The sequence below is a fragment of the Macrobrachium nipponense genome, chromosome 13 (genome assembly GCF_015104395.2).
Source record: "Macrobrachium nipponense isolate FS-2020 chromosome 13, ASM1510439v2, whole genome shotgun sequence".
Classification (NCBI taxonomy): Eukaryota; Metazoa; Arthropoda; class Malacostraca; order Decapoda; family Palaemonidae; genus Macrobrachium; species Macrobrachium nipponense.
The window spans coordinates 61117153-61133710 of NC_087206.1; the positions used below are offsets into that span (position 1 = coordinate 61117153).

A 16558-nucleotide genomic window follows, 5' to 3' on the forward strand; every position below is an offset into this window, starting at 1 on the left:
AATTAGAAGTCTGACCCAGTTGTGTGGTCAAAGTATTGTACTCTTTTCAAAATATTCAGTTGACTCATGCTTTGTAATTATAATTCAGATTATTAATTTCTCATAATTTATTACCAAATAAAATTTTACTTTGCAAATGACTTACATAGTTTGTATGTTATCTTTAGGACTGTTATGCATTATATGAAGTATTATTGGGTGGCTAGCTAGATCCCTTTATATCTGTAGAAAATTAACGATACTACATTTTTTAAGTTTTTCTGCAAAGTTTTAGTGTTGATTTTTTATGATATATTACTTCTACAAATACTGTCTAATAAGTTTAGTGTTTAACAGAACAATGACGGTAAATCTTGTGGTAATATGTTTTAAGAAAGCATTTGCTATGTAACAGATTTCTGTGTGTTACTAGTTACTGAATTCTTCAAACTGGTCGTAAAAGTGTAAAATTCATATTGTATAATTATTCAAGCATATTATTTTTAATGTCAGAAGCTGAACTGTACCAGGTTTATTTAATGGGTTTATGGATTTCATTCAGATACTAATTAATGGCTTTCACTTCCCTTTATAAAGTGTATAACTCCATTTTTGTGTTATCACATTTCAGGTACAAGCCATGCAGGAAACAGAAAATTCCACCTCTTCTTTTGGAGTTGATCCAAGTACAAAGTTTTACTTGACTGTTTATGGGATTTTAGCAACTTCAAATACATTGTTCACTCTCATGCGAGCATTCCTATTTGCCTATGGTGGTTTATGTGCTGCCAAGAATCTCCACCGTAGACTCTTAGATGCTGTTTTGTATGTAAGTGATTGTTGGAACCTTGTGAATTTACTTTATTGATTGTTGCAACCTGTTGAACACATATTCTTTTCTTTCTGATATATGCAGATGGTTTACTGTTTATGTAGAGTAAGTTGGTGCCTTTTATCAGCATTATTGGTTCTTTATTGAAATGCATAAATACTCCATTTTTTGTTTTTATATCGATGTGATTTGATATATACAAGCAGTTCCTGTTATCAGTGATCCGGTTTTTTGGGGCTTGTCTAGCACTGAAAATAGCCAAATATTGGCGACTTTCGGCGCTGAAATGCACCAATTTTCAGTTACAGTGGACCCCCTGTATTTGCGTTCTCCGCACATTCATGGATTTCTCTCGGGAACGTTTCCCCGCATTATTCGCGGAAAATTCGCACATTGACGGTATTTTTCTATGAGAAATATCCACAAATTCTTGTTTTTTTTATCAATTTCATCATAAATTGCACTTTTTGGGCTAAAACTATTAAAAAAACCAAGTATGAACATTTTTAGTGGGTTTTTCTTGAATTTTAACTAACAAAATAGGTTGTTTATAGCATTTTTATAGGGGTTCCAATCATTCTCAGGTTCTAACTATTCATGGGGGGGTCTGGTACACATCCCCCGCTAATACGGGGGGGACCACTGTATTGGTACCGATAGTAGAGTATTGGCGCTGATACATACCTAACAGAGGCACTTTAACCGGTTATTGGCGGTTTTCACTTATCATCAAGCCACTGGAACAGAACCCCCACCGATACTGGGGACTGCCTGTACTATCTCCTTTTGAGAAGAATTTCCTATTCAAACACAGGACTATGTTTATTGCAGGCAAAGATAACGTTTTTCACTAACAACCCCTTGGGCCGCATCCTGAACAGGTTTTCAACTGATGTTTATACTGTTGATGATTCTCTGCCCTTCCAGATGAATATTCTTTTAGCTCAAGTCTTTGGACTTATAGGTTTGTAATATTTTATAGTTTATTTGATTCCCTAAAAGTTCATTATTTATAGGAATTTGTATTGTTCTCAAACTTTATAAATGCTTTTTTTCTATTGTATATATGATGCCACTAAGTCTTTACTAAAATAGAAATGACTAAGCAGTATCAATCAAACTGTCCTTTACTTTTTATTTTTTATTTTATGCTACAGTATTCTCGTTTATATGTTTACTCTATTAATTTTTGTATATTCATTTCTCTAACAAAAGCTGAGATGAAATATTAACATTGATAAATATGATCTAGTGTATTGTTATGATACGTGTGGTAATCATATTTAGACTAAACTAAACTTGTAATGAAATATGGTACAGTAAATCGAGCAGAGCAAAAAAAAAAAAAAAAAATGGCAACATGTGTATAAATTGCTCACACTCATTTGATGGCATCGTGAACTTCCTCAAGTTTCTTTAGTTTTGTGTTGTTATGATTGTGGTACAGTAATTCATATTTTATTAAATGAAACTGAGACATGAGCGAGAGAGCAACAACTGAGGTACAGTATTTTTACATTGAAGCTTAGTACAGTAACACATTCCTTCACTGGCGTATTTATAATTTATGTGTAGTGTACGTACGTACGCATGCAATCATTGGATTTCACTTTGAACAGTCATCATCAAGAAATGCTTTATGTAGTACAGCCAACCCCTGCTATATGCAGACTCATGATTCGTGGACTCACCCATTCGTGGATTTTTCTATTACCATATATACCAATTATTCACGGAAGATTCACCTATTCGCAGTATTTTTCACTGAAAAATATTTACAAATTACTGTATTTTCATATTTTCATGACTAAATGCACTTTTTGTGATAAAAGTACTATTGAAATACTTAGGTATAAGCATTTTTAGAGATTTTTTTTGCGTTTTAATAATTAAAATAGGCATTCTAAGCATTTTTAGTGTAGTTTTAAGTATTGCAATACACTCCCTGAACACCTGAATTACCCCTGGTCACTGACCAGCCCGGATTACATCCTCACAAATTTTTTTCCACAAAGTTGTTCTTTAACTGTCAGCGCTACCAACACTGCTGGTAAAATTTGTCTACTGAGTTACCTGTGATATCATTGGCAACGCTGCTGCAAGTACCAGCTGCCAGAGGCCTACCTCCTCAATTGTTATTAGTTCGCTGTGCTGTGAGGATGTGGTCCCTCATCAGGTGAACATTTTGGTCTTTAGCCCAACCCCCACTCTATATATTGCTTTCTGGATACTGGATTACAACCATAGCTTTTTATTAACATCTACGCCTGTGGGTTTTTCTTTGTTTTGGCTTGGATTTTGAAACTTCCCTCCTGGGACTTGGGTCAGTAATTGGACTCGAGATGGATAAGGTACAGAAGGAAACATCGTCAGCCAATGCCTCTATTTCTCCTTCTACTGCCACAAAGTCCGAGCAATCTGCAGTTGAAGATGTCGGCGCTCATCAGTCCTGCATGTCCTGCATACGGAGGATGAGTACACTCAAAAATGACCAACATTCTCTGTGTATTACTTACAGGAAAGTTGAGTGCAGCGTCAGCCAAAGGTGTGAAGAGTGTAGGGATTGGCTGGTAGAGCAAATGCATGATTACATTAAGCACAGAAAATCTTTAGCTTCCAAGAGCAAATAAAGGGTTGGATCAACGGTAGAAGTTCAGTCAGTGGATAAAGAAGCCCTAGAATCAGAGTTGTTTAGGAAGTTAGAGGAAAGGCTATCAGATAGTATGTCAAGTTTATTTTCTAATTTGATGAGCAAATTAACTGAGAGTAAGGATGGTAGTGTTAGTATAAGTAATGCTAATTGTTCTCTTTCAGCCCCTGCCTGTTCCAGAACCAGCCCTAATGGGTGGTGGTGGTTATGGAGATCTGCAAGCCTCAAAGGTAGGATCTAGCGGCCCACCCCCCAGCGTGGGGCAGGCAGTGTTGGCAGCAGAATGCCCCCTTTCCCCTCAAGTTGTAAGTTCTGAGGTTGATGATTTAGCTCAGACACAGGAAAGTAGAGATAACAGCTTAGGTAGTGTGCAGGAAGAGAAGTTGAAGGGGCAGGTTTCTTTGGATTCGGGTTCGGTGTTGGTTCATAGTATGACAGGTTCACCCTTGGATCCATTGTAGATTTTATTTCCTGCTTTGAAGTCTCTTCGACAGAAGGCTTCTAAGTCTGTAGGTGGGAGTGTGGATGTGTTTTCTGGTGTCGGATACTGAGATTTTGGATAGTATTCCTTCATCTTCGAAGGTTCCTTTTCCCTCGGTGGATGAGTTTGGGTTCTCTTTTGGTGGCGGTAATTCTGGGGACCAGGGTTTTAATTTGGCCGAGTACAATGCAAATAGGTTATTAGTTAGACAATGTTTCCATTTTGGTTTTTCCAATATTCTCGATCACGGAAAGCAGAATTTTCCTGAGTGTACTAATGAGATTTACCAATATTATCAAGGGGGACGCAGAGTTGGTTAATTTTCTTTCCCTAAAAACTATGGCTTCGTCTGCTGCTTCTGATCCTTTCCTTCCCACTTTGCATTTTAAACCCTCTTCCTTACTCATTCAGCTTTTTCAGTTCACTCTTCGGAGGGCATCTCGGAGTTTTCCTCACGCAGCCTGTTTCTATACCTTCTACCTTAGCACCTTCCTCGGGTCAGGTATTCCGCAGACTTCTAGTTTATTTGCTTCTCAGGCGGTTACGGAACCTTCCACAAAGCAGTATTTTCATCCTATGATGGGTTTGAGACCTAATGTCTCTGTTGCGGTTCATGCCAGGGCTTTTGTTATGGGTGATTTGGTGGCTTCATCATCGAAAGTAACGGTACCAATTGTATCCTCAACCTCTCCTTTCACCAGAGTAGATAATAATCTTCATTCGGCAATTCCGATGGGTTCCGCAGTCCGTAGCATGCCTCTATGTGCACCTTTGAGTGCGGTTCCAGTTGGTATGTTCTCCACCTGTACAACTTCGGCAGTGGCTGCTCCTGTGGTTACTCCGAATGTGGCTTCTTCCCAATTTCCTCTATCTCCAACTTCCTTCTCAACTTTCCCTGGAGGTTTGTCGGTTTTGCCATCTAAGGTGTACAATATTGGTTCTTATTTGGTTCCGGGTTATCCGGGAGTACTTTACTCCCCCTCTGTTTATCAATGAGATGTCAGTTCCAGATACACATCCGGTTGGGTTGTTGGTTTAGGCAGACCAGGTGTTGCAACTTCTCCGCTCATAGGTACTGGGGTTGTTTGCCAAGGTACTGGTAGGCTCAGGTGTTGTGTCGTCGTCGCTGAGCGGTGTGAAGTGTACGCAGTCGATTGCAGCTGACTGAGCTGTTGTGTCATTGTCCTAGGTGCAGGGTTTGTGGAACCGAGTGCGGTTGGCTTGGGGGTGATGGGATCAGATGGGATCAGGTATGTTAGGTGTTGGGTTAGCGCATCCAGGGATAGCGGGTCCTAGGTCATCGAGTGTAGCGTTTACAGGTGGTCAACCTGTCTCCTTTCCTGTTCTGATTCGGTCGGACCAGCCTGATAGAGAATGTTCTGTGGAAGAGGAAGAGCCAGTACCATAGGTGGGTTTTTCTCCAGCTAATGAAAGCAAATACAAGTAGATGGTGGATTTCATCCATTCTCTTTTCCCACAGTCCAAGACTCCTAAGGAGCCTGCTGTGTAACCGAGCAGTGTTTGAGATGCTGTACTTACCCAGCCAGCAGTTTCTCAAACATCTAGTAAGCTGGCCTGGTTTGGCCAGGTTCAGCTTGCTCTGAGAGAGGCGAACACCAGGTTAGGATCGCTCATTGGGTCGGGTAAGCAGGATTCAACCCTGCTTCCTAATCAGAAGGGGTTTTACGGGACATCGGGTAACCCTTCTTCCGGTGTCAGAGTTCCACTTAACGAGTAGGTTGAGGCTCTTCTTGCTCGGGTTCCTTCGTCAAATAGGTTGGCAACTGTCACATCTCGTGAGGCATGTATTTTGGAGGACACTTTCCGCACCCAGTCGGAGGCTTTGTCCCCCTCTCATGTGGATGTTGTCGGGGTTGATGGGTTTCTAAAACAGGATGGGTATTTGCCTTCAGATCCGGTTCTGTTTGACAACCTCATCACTTCAGTTTTGATGGGGTTGGCATATCAGGTTAATATTTTGGCTGGGTGCACCACATTCTTTGGTAAGAAGAGGAGGGACTGTTTTCTGGATCATCTGCCTCTGCACTATCTGGATATTCATAAGTCGGTTCCGTTGAGGGCAGGCACCATTTGCGCTCTGTGACAGTCTGTTCAGGGAGGAGGACGTTTCTACTATCATTAATTTCATGTCGTCATCCTCGGCAGTAGAGTTGCAGCAAGCTATGATTCGTGTTGCTGCTCAGGGATCAAGATCCCCTAAAGGATTTAGGATGTCATCTCCAGGTAAATGATCTGGTTCAAAGTCACCTGTAAAATCGCTGAAGGTTTGCTTCACTTCTAAGGGTTTGGCTTCTGTCCCCTCTTCAAAGCCTTTGTCGTCCAAAAAGGGTTTTCAGAGATAGGAGATGTTTCCCTCGCTAGTGCCATTAGGAGGTTTTTTGTTCCTTTTTGGAACATCTGGAAGGAGTGGCCACAGAGAGTTGGGTAGTGGAGGTTTTTAGGAACGGGTAGTCCCATTACATTCTTATCCTCCGCAGTTATTCCCCGTCGTCCATCAAAGGGATACCGTTAGAGAAGGAAGCAATAGAGCCTGGACCTCTTTCTCCGGGATTTTGCATCCGGATCTTCGTTACCGCAAAAGCAGGAGGGTCTTGGAAACCCATTATATATCTTTCAGGTTTCTTTACAGATCTTTCGGGTCTCAACCAACTGATAGTCCTGACGAAGGCTGGTGCTGCGGTTCGGAGAGACGATTGGATGGTTTCAGCGGACTGCAAGGTTGCATATCTCCAGGTTCTGATTCATCAGGAATCTCGGAGGTTCCTTAGTTTCTCAGGTCCAACTGGAACATTCCAGTTCAAGTTCAAGGTCCTCTGCTTCGGTCTGACCAAAGTACCTCAGGTATTCATGAGGGTAATGTCTCCTATTTTGGGGATAATGCATCATTGGGGATTTCAGATGAGGAGATACCTAGATGATTGGTTGGTCCAGGCCTCGTCATTAGACGAGGTAATGCAAGCGAGGGTTTTCTTACTGGGTATGTGTCAAACTTTAGGAATACGCATCAATTTCAGCAAGAGCTCTCTTATTCCAACTCAAGTAAAGACTTATTTAGGAATGGAAATTCAGACGCTTCATTTGAATGTTTTCCTGGCACAGGAATAGGTTCTTGCAGTAGTCCTGCAGCAACTGGAGATATTCATGCCAGACAGAACTCAACCAGTGAGGGAGTGGAAGAGCTTGTCAGGAAGAATGTCCTCCCTCTTGTTCCAGGGTCTCGTCTCCGGATGCGTTCTCTGCAGGTGTGACTCAGGAATTGCTGGGACCTTCGTGAAGAGAACGCAATGGTAATTTGGGACGATTCTTGCCTGAAGGATCTTTGGTGGTGGTCAGAAGAACATCATCTCACCAACAGCATAAGATTGGACTACCCTCTCCCAGACGGTCATCTGTATAGAGATGCCTCAGAAGCTCATGCCAGCAGTCTTTGGAGGGATCTGGATCGAGAGGAGTCCATAAATTTTTTAGAATTAAGAGCAGTGGAAGAGGCTGTAAGTTGTTTGTTCCGACACGGCATACAAACCTTCGGTCCTTTTACAATAGGAAGGTACTAGCGGCAGCTGGATAGGTCGTAAGCTTTCGAACAAGGGGTTCGGTAGTTAACTGCTTGTCCGACAGGCGCGCGCACGCGACTGGGAGGTAAACAAACCACTTTTGCTTTCGGCCTGCTGGCGTGTAGACGTGTATCATCGCTCTCTGCCCGCTTCATCGTCGTTGCTTTCGCATGGTTGTGTTTTTCTTTTTCTATTTATCTAGTGAAACTGAATTGTAAGTACAATCATTTCATATTTATTTCCATTGAATTCAATTGTGAATTAAAGGATCTTGGTTTCTCCACGCCCTCCGATTACCCGAGTGCCGGGACTGAAGGGCGTAAGTGCGGGAATTCATTTTTCCCAAGAATGATCCTCGTATTGTGTATGCTCGGTGCCGAGGGCGGGAGAGCGCTCGCTCCGAGCTTATATTTTGGTTGGAAATGTGTAGATGAAAATCGTAAGTAAGTGCCCTTTTCATTTATATTTTTTTGACCTGTATGCTCGTTGCCGAGCGAATGCGCTCGGCACGAAAACTTATTCTGTATGGAAGTGGAATCGCAAGTACAGTATTCTTTTTCATTTTCATATATTTATTTTGATTGTAGCAATACTCATTTTGGATCAGTTTCCGCTCTTACCCGGAAATTGATCCTTTCCCCTTTTTATTTGAATGAAGTGAAATCGCAAGTGCAGTTCTTTTTCATTTTCATATTTTATTGAGATTGCATTATTTACTTGGATCAATGTTTCCGCTATTTCCCGGGAATTGATCCTTCCCCTTTTTATTTTGTATGAAGTGAAATCGCAAGCGCAGTATTCTTTTTCATTTTTCATATATATTTTGATTGCATCAATTCAATATGGATCAAGGTTTCCGTTCATAATCGGGATGGATCCTTTTACCCTTGCGCTCGGTACCGAGGGCGCAAATGCGCTCGCTCCGAGCCCTTATTCATTGTGAAGTGAATCGTAATGCAAGATTCTTTTTCATATTATTCCTTTTATTATTGATTGCATCAATATTATTTTGGTTCAAGTTCCGCTCAGTCAGGGAATTGATCCTTATGCCCTTGCATTCGGTGCCGAGGGCACGATTGCTCTCGGGCTCTTATTATTATTGTTGGGTACATGGGTGCTGTGCGGGGGTGGGGAACGAGAATCCCCCCCCCCCCCTTCCCCCCGCTCAGCTCCCACAGATGGCCCTTCCCCTTCGGGGGGGAGGTTATCTGGGTTCTTCTCCTCGCCCGATCCGTCGAGCGCGGGGGAGGGCGCTCGGTGCCCGATATACAATTGTATTCGGGGTCTTCCGCTCGTTCGGTGTGGGGCTCACCCCCCCGCGCGAGGGGACTTCACTAATCACTACTACTGTTATTTCCGCAGGTGCTATTGCCACGAGGGTGGACCTTGGTGAGGTATGGGCGTCCGTCGATTTGCAGGGCGTGCCTAGTGTCCAGGGGCGGCGGTTCTATGTCTGGGCCTGCTGCGGTCACCCATGGAGTGGTGACCACGACAACGATATCGACTCCAGGTGACGACGTCCCTCCTCACCTGGTGTACTCGCCTCACGTGGTAACAGTCTTGCCTACAGCCGCTGTGAAGTGCCGTTCGCCGTACCGCGAGGGGGGCGTGCCGCCGCCGCTCGTGGTTGCCGCGCTGCCGCGACCACACTTCCGCTGCCCTAGAGCTCGCCCCTGGACCTGCCGCCGGTACCAGGATGTTGCTGGCTGCTGCTCCACCTCCTGTGTTTCCGGTGCTGCCTGCCGTACCTGCTGATTCTGTACTGACTGTCCATGCAGTTGCTGTGCTGGCTGTCCCTGCCATTGCTGCGCTGGCTGTCCCTACCGATGATGTGCTGGCTGTGCCTGCTGTTCCTGAGATGCCCATACCCTGCTGGACGGTCGTCCCCTGTGTTCGTGGTGGTTACTACCCCAGACTTTGGTCTGTCTGTACAGGTGCGTCCGGGCCCTGTGGCTTCGGCTGCAGCAGCCCCGGCTCCGCCCTGGATAGCAGATCTTAGTCTGTCCTGAGGAAGCTGACGAAGAAGAGGAGGAAGGTGTCGTCGTCGTCGTCTTCATCTTCTTCATCGTCGTCGGCTGCCGCTTCTCCTTCGACTTCTAAGGCTTCACAGAAGAGGAAGAAGAAGGTTGCCTCCTCCCTCCTAAGAAGTCTCCCTCGGGAGCTTCTCGGGACCCGTCTCACCTCGGTGGGACGGGAGGGTTCCTTCCGCTGGTCCTCCTGCTCCTTCGGGAGCGGGGCCCGTCTCTTCTTCCGCAAGGAAGGAGACTACGGGGACCAGAGGGGTACCGGCTAACACCGGTACTTCCTCGCCTGGTGTCAGTGGTTCTGCCACTGCATCAGGGTCCGTCTCGGCCTCTCGTTCGCGGGAGGTACCGAGTGTACGGTCGCCTACCAGCGACCGTGCAGCCAGGAACCAGACCTCTGAGCCCGCTCAGCGTCAGGTTCACGGCACGGAGCGGAAGACTGGTGACAGCCGCTCACGCGACTCTCACCAGACCAGCTCTCGCTCTCGCGGCGACCAGCTGGCTACCCGGGGACGAGACGGTCCACGACCGGCCACGGGCTGAGGCTGGGAAGAGGTCCCCCCGTTCGCCGGGGCCAGCCACGGCTGGAACCAGCGACATGACGTGCCGTGAGGACAAGCACCGGTCTCACCGTGACAGTGGAGCCTGCAGGTCGCCTGACCGTCACTCTCACAGAGAGCGATCGGGTACGGCAACCAGCACCAGCTCTTCTGACACTCGAGATCGGGGCCGCTGTGCTCAGTCCAGCCGTTCTCCACAGCGAGACGGTTCGACCAGGCCTGCAGCTCGATCGCCACCGCGGGTTGACGATTGCCTGCAGCCCTCCAAGCCTGCTGGTTCTGCCAGCGAGCGAGGAGGGAGCGTCAGGTCTGCCTCTCCCGTACTTTCAACCTCCTCGGGTTACACCGGGAGGAGCGAGGTATTGAGGAGTGATCGTGAGGGGTGCGCCCCTCATGATCCCACCACGACGCCCTACGTGCCAGGCACGGTTCTTGGACCGGCCAGGACGTATGCGCAAGTGGATGGAGAAGACCGAGAGGGCTGTCGCTGTTCCCCCTTCTTAGGAGGAAGGTTCTCGGAATATGCTCTTGTTCGAAGAAGGGCTTAACGGTCCTACTCTGCAAGATGCTGTGACTTCCGAGATCCAGAGGAACTTTGCCGAGGTTATGGTGCTGATTCGTCAGCACAACGACCTCGGGGAAGGATCGCCGCTCCCACCAGCAGAGCCACGTCTCGGCTCGAGTCGTTTTGGGGCCCGAGAGGGAACCCAAATCGACGATGGGTCTGCCGCGATCGGAGCTTGCCGACTGTGTTGAACCAGGTAGTCTCTCGTCTCCGGACAAGAAGGCTCTCTCAGTTCTGGCCGGTCGAACAAGCTACTTCCACCTCCTCTACTGCGACAGAGGCATTTTTACGTGTCTTTGGACACCGTATTTGAATACCCCTTCGGTCCTCCTGAGAGGTTTCGACCTCGACGAGGACTGGAATGAGTCGGAGGACGGTATCGGCTCTCTCCTGTCAGGTGTCGATCAGCCCCACCCAGACGACGTTCACAGTGGCGGCAGACCCTTACCTACAGTTTATGGAGTTCGTAACCCTCCTTTGGGAAAAAACGTTTTCTCCTGACGATTACGTTTTCCCAGGCTCTGAGAGGCCATCGCCGTAAGGCGATGGCTGCTCCTTTTCTTCTCCAACTGCTAGTTCCGCTGGGAAGGCGAGCCAGTATCCAATTCCTCCCCCATTCCCTCTCTCCTTACGGCTACAGGGAAAGGGGAGGGATCCTACAGAGATTTCTCTGTAAGATCCCACGTTAGGGGCTGCGCTACAGGGGACCTTCGGGTCCTACCTGACGTAAGCACCGTTCGTTGAGGAGGGATCCTGCCCTTTCTCGATTTCTACGGGAATCGAGAGGACCACCAGCCGATATCGTTTGACGAATTCGGTGGGGGTTTCGCAGAGTGCTTAGAATTCTACGGAATTTCTAGCGCACTCAGAGTGTTCGAGTTTTTTACGATCTCCAAACACTTAGGCGAGACCACGGTCCAAACTGAGCGAGAATCCCCAATAATTGTTACACGATAATCGGGAACCTCGCTTATGCTCGAATTCCTGTAATTTCTAGCATTTGGAAGAAGACTGCTGCTGAAAGAAGAGTATCTCACAGTAGGCGATTAACCTGGAATAGAGAAGAACGGACGGGAACTTCCAGTTTGGCTTGAACTATCGTCTTCGGTATTCTGTTCACCATTGAAGCTTTCCTTTGGGAAAGACTTTTCCTTCACTCTCTTGACTAGAGAACGAAGGCGGTCGATCTCCAATCCTTGTTCTCATTCCTCGAGGGGAGAAGAATTTAGGATGGAGGTCGTGGTACAGAACCTACAAATATACTACGTATATTACCCTCGCGACATGATTCTTTTAACAGTTGAATTATCCGGGGGTAGGCGCATACCGTAGTTAACTCTACGGTTTGTGACCGAGACGAATTGTATCTTAATGAACTGCAACTCGGGGTTGCCTGCAACCTCCCAGCAGTTATCAGTTTCGATTTTAGATACTTGGTATTGTCACGACAACACCAAATCAGCTTTTTTGTATTTACCGAAATCCGTTTCGTTTAAATATAATTGCTCGAGCGTATTCTTTATGCTCGATGGTTCTAGCCGAACGCTTCCTTCGTGGAAGGGATTAACTGGCAACTCAGGATGACGAGTCACCGAGAGCTACTGCGTATTGAACTGCCTGATAGCAGCTCGGTATCAGCTAGGTCTCGGAGATGCACGGTCGGTTACGTCTCTCTCTCCCCTGGTTTGATTGACTACCGAACCGTATCTCTACCCAACAATCATGGACGTAGGTCTCTGATTAACGGGGATTCTCGCAATAATGAAGGACCATCTACTGCTGTGACGCTCGATTTCATCGCCTTCGACATTGCGAGAATTTTCAACAGAGATATCTCTTGGACTCTTTCATCTTTCTGTTTACCGCACGGTAACAGAAGTCTGTACTAGTCTCCCGCTGCATCGTACCGCGATAATGCGAATGATTTTTGCAGACATCTGAGTTTGTCTTCAAAATATCTCTTATTCGTAGGTGTGCAATTACTTCATTGTTCGCAGCCCCGAAAAATTAACAGATGTGTCAGAAGACATCGCCTACTCTCCGACCTGACAGCTCTACTTCCAAATGTTCAGCCCATGAGAAGCAGTTCTTCAGGCAGTATTTCCCTGTGTCTTCATTACTGAAAAGCGCTCCGCTTTTATTGCAACTACGATCCTCACCGGACAGCAATGAATAGCGGTTAGCGTTCTCAGTCTTTGTAGCACAGGTTCAGAATCTTGAGAATCCTTCTCTCGGTTCAGCTGTGAAGACGTAGGTTGCATTTTAATGTACACCTTCGTCTTCAACGACACATAGTGTTGTTTTTCCTTAGCTGAGAATCAACTATACTATGAGATATCTTGCCATCAGGGACCTCGGTCTCTAGAAGGCAATTGACTTTCGCCTGTTGGGCACATGCCTTAAGAGAATCATCACCTCGCCTTCTGGCATCGGTGACGAACAAATTATTTGTTTAGTCTCTTGGCATAACCCTTTTAAGGCGAAGGTCACGTGACTTGCTCGGGTGCTTGGACAACTTGCCTTCTACCGAACGCAGTCAGTCGGCAGCTGTCAGAGCGCCCAAGTCAGTTACGAACTTCGCTGTGGACTTAGTTCGGTTGTTCGTCTTTTCTTCGTCCTAACAGCTTGTCACAGTACCCATACCATCAACACCCACCATTGAGTGTCGGTGTCCTATCCACTACCGAGAAGAAGAACTTCACTGCATGGGGATAGGAGAATGTGAGACACTTCGCTGCAGACGGATAGACCAGTATGGGTACAGGACATCACCGAAGTCGAGAAGAGGGATAGGTCATACGACCATTCCCTTCTTTTCCTCTGAGGTAATTGCATGACTTTTCCTGCGAAGTCAAGCATCCAGGGGATGGGGATTCGTGACGCTCGATGTCGTACCGACTTCGTAGCGAAGACTCAGAACCCTTCGGTTCCTGACGATCGGTTAGAGTCCTTCACAATCCCCTCCCTAATGGACTTCACCGCCTTCGATGCGAAGGAGATGCTGCTTTGTCCTGTGAAAGCGCGACCGTGCTTTCTGAAGAAACTCGACATCCCAGGCTGAGTGTTGAAGACTCTTCGTCAGCACCAAGATGACCTAGAATTCTGTACACTCCCTTGAGTTTACACAAGAACTTCTCCGTTGGCGCAGGTACTGAAGGCAGGGGTCTGGGTACAACCAGACCACTGGCACCTCCTTCTACCTTTTGGATATTGCCCACAGGTCCTTGGATCGTTTTCCTTGGGACCCATGGTGGCTGCTCAACACGTTGTGTAGCTAACCCAGACCCTAGCAGGCTGAACAGCATCGAGTCCTGGTGTGACTGTAAGAATAGATAAGTGAATGAGAGAGTGACTGGCTTCTCTTCCTATCTTTTTCTCCCCCTCTACCCACGGTCATCACCTTGCTGGATAAGGACGAGATGCAGGTGAGCTACTCGACAGAGCCCCATCCTATCCCTTTCACTAGGGATGGGAGCGAATATCCACCACTTCCTCCTACAAGGGGGGGGAAGTGGATGCCAACAAGAGACAAACCATAACTTTATGTTGCTTGCAAATAGGAACTTGTTCTTGTTTGCTGGTACGAAGAGATACGCTTGCCTCTCTCTTAGTACTTGGTCCAGAGGTCTGACCATTGATCCTGCGGTGCATACCCGATCAATCGGACAGAGGCTTGGATCCCTCCCTCGCTCTTACACCAGGGAGGCATTCCAAGGTTGGGCGAACACCAGTCTGTTCACAAAAGACTCAGATTCCTCCCACCAAGAAGTGAGTCTTCCTATTGTAAAAGGACCGAAGGTTTGTATGCTGTGTCGGAACAAATGACAATTTGTCCAAAATTGCATTTTTCCTAACTATACAAACCTGAGGTCCTTTTACACATAGTCCCACCTCATGCCACCCCTCACTCTGCCGTTTTTGCTTGGGCCAAAAGCAAAAGTGATTTGTTTACCTCCCAGTCGCGCGCGCGCGCCTGTCGGACAAGCAGTTAACTACCGAACCCCTTGTTCGAAAGCTTACGACCTATCCAGCTGCCGCTAGTACCAGGGAGGCATTCCAAGGTTGGGCGAACACCAGTCTGTTCACAAAAGACTCAGATTCCTCCCACCAAGAAGTGAGTCTTCCTATTGTAAAAGGACCGAAGGTTTGTATGCTGTGTCGGAACAAATGACCAATTTGTCCCCAAATTGCATTTTTCCTAACTATACAAACCTTGAGGTCCTTTTACCACCTAGTCCCCCCACCTCATGCCACCCCTCACTCTGCCGTTTTTGCTTGGGCCAAAAGCAAAAGTGATTTGTTTACCTCCCAGTCGCGCGCGCGCGCCTGTCGGACAAGCAGTTAACTACCGAACCCCTTGTTCGAAAGCTTACGACCTATCCAGCTGCCGCTAGTACCTTCCTATTGTAAAAGGACCTCAGGTTTGTATAGTTAGGAAAAATGCAATTTTGGACAAATTGTCATTTTTCAGAACAAGTAAGAGACAAGACAGTAGCTCTTTTCCAACAATGTCACAGCTGTGTTGTACCTAAAGAAAGAGGGAGGAACAAGATTGGCAGTGCTAAACAACATAGCTCAAAGAATTCTTCTCTGGTGCGAGGACCACATGGTTTTCCTGATCTCTCAATTCGTGTTGGGGAAACTCTGTCTTGGCAGACTCATTGAGTCGTTCACAAGGAGTTCTCGTAGGCGAATGGACTCTGGTGCAGGAAGAGGTGCAACATCTGTTAAGGAGTTGGCCAGTGACTGTGGATCTCTTTGCCATGAAATTGAACTTCCCCTTTCCAGTATACTTTTCTCCAGTAGCAGACCCCATGCCTTGTGGGATGGATGCAATGCTGCACTCCTTGGGCAACCTTCAGGTGTATGCCTTCCCTCCTTACAGGTCAATCCATCAAGTACTAGTCAAACTCAGGAGCAGTACCAACACGCGTATGACCTTGATACCTCCCTTCTGGCCTCAAAGACTTTGGTTTCCAGACCTTCTGGAAATGTTGACAAAAGCTCCAGTACTCCTTCCAGAGAGGAAAGATCTCAGACAGCTGCACTTCCATTACTTCCACAGGAACCTCCACATGCTGAAGCTAGTGCTTGAAGACTACCCAGCGAGCTACTCGTCGTTCGGGGCTCTAAGGTAGTGGCTCACCAACTATGTTTCTGTCTGAGAAGTTCAACGAGGAAATTATACCAAGCTAGGTGGGCCATGTACCGTAGCTGGTGCCGGAAGGAGGGACATAGCATTTCTCGTCTGACTGTTGCTAAGGTGGTAGATTTCCTCCTTTTCTTGAGAAAGGAAAAGAAGTTATCGTATTCAACAATTCCTTGGTACAGGTTGATGCACAGCACATTCAGGTTTCACCTACTGGAACTTGCAACCAGTAGGGTTTTACACGATCTTTTAAGATCCTTTAGGAGAGAATGACCAGTTATTCCACTTCGGGTCCACTCGTGGGATTTAGCAGCTGTGTTAAAATTGTTGAGCTCTTCGGCTTTCGAACCCTTAGAAGCATTATCATTGAGAGAATTAACTAAGAAAGTGTTAAGATGTTTTTTTTAGTCGCTCTCACGACGGCAAGGAGGATTGGGGAGTTTCAGGCAGTGGTGAGGACGGTATCTTTACGGGGCAGGATATTTTTCTCTCATATTTGCTAGAATTTGTGGCAAAGTTGGAGTCAGAATTGAATCCCTTCCAAGAGCATTTAGAGTGTCATTATAAGAGGATTTCGTAGGGGGTGATGAGTCGGAAATGCAACTGTGTCCAGTGCGAGCTCTCAGTCTGATCCAACCCACAAGCAGTTCTTCAGGCAGTACAATCCCTGTGTTTTCATTACTGAAAGACGCTTCGCTTTCATTGCAAACTCTGACTTTCTCATCGAGCAGCAATGAAATAGT

The 16558-nt window shown here is 46.5% G+C and overlaps 1 protein-coding gene across 6 annotated transcripts in view; it reads left to right on the forward strand.

The window, feature by feature from the left end:
- The window catches only part of LOC135225834 (ATP-binding cassette sub-family C member 10-like), a 307903-nt gene that overhangs the window by 246198 nt on the left and 45147 nt on the right, over positions 1–16558 (forward strand). For all 6 annotated transcript variants that reach the window (XM_064265370.1, XM_064265366.1, XM_064265365.1 and 3 more), the window contains exons 21-22: positions 611–808; positions 1643–1775. In XM_064265370.1, coding sequence (XP_064121440.1) covers positions 611–808; positions 1643–1775 — 331 coding nt within the window. The remainder of the gene's footprint in view (positions 1–610; positions 809–1642; positions 1776–16558) is intronic.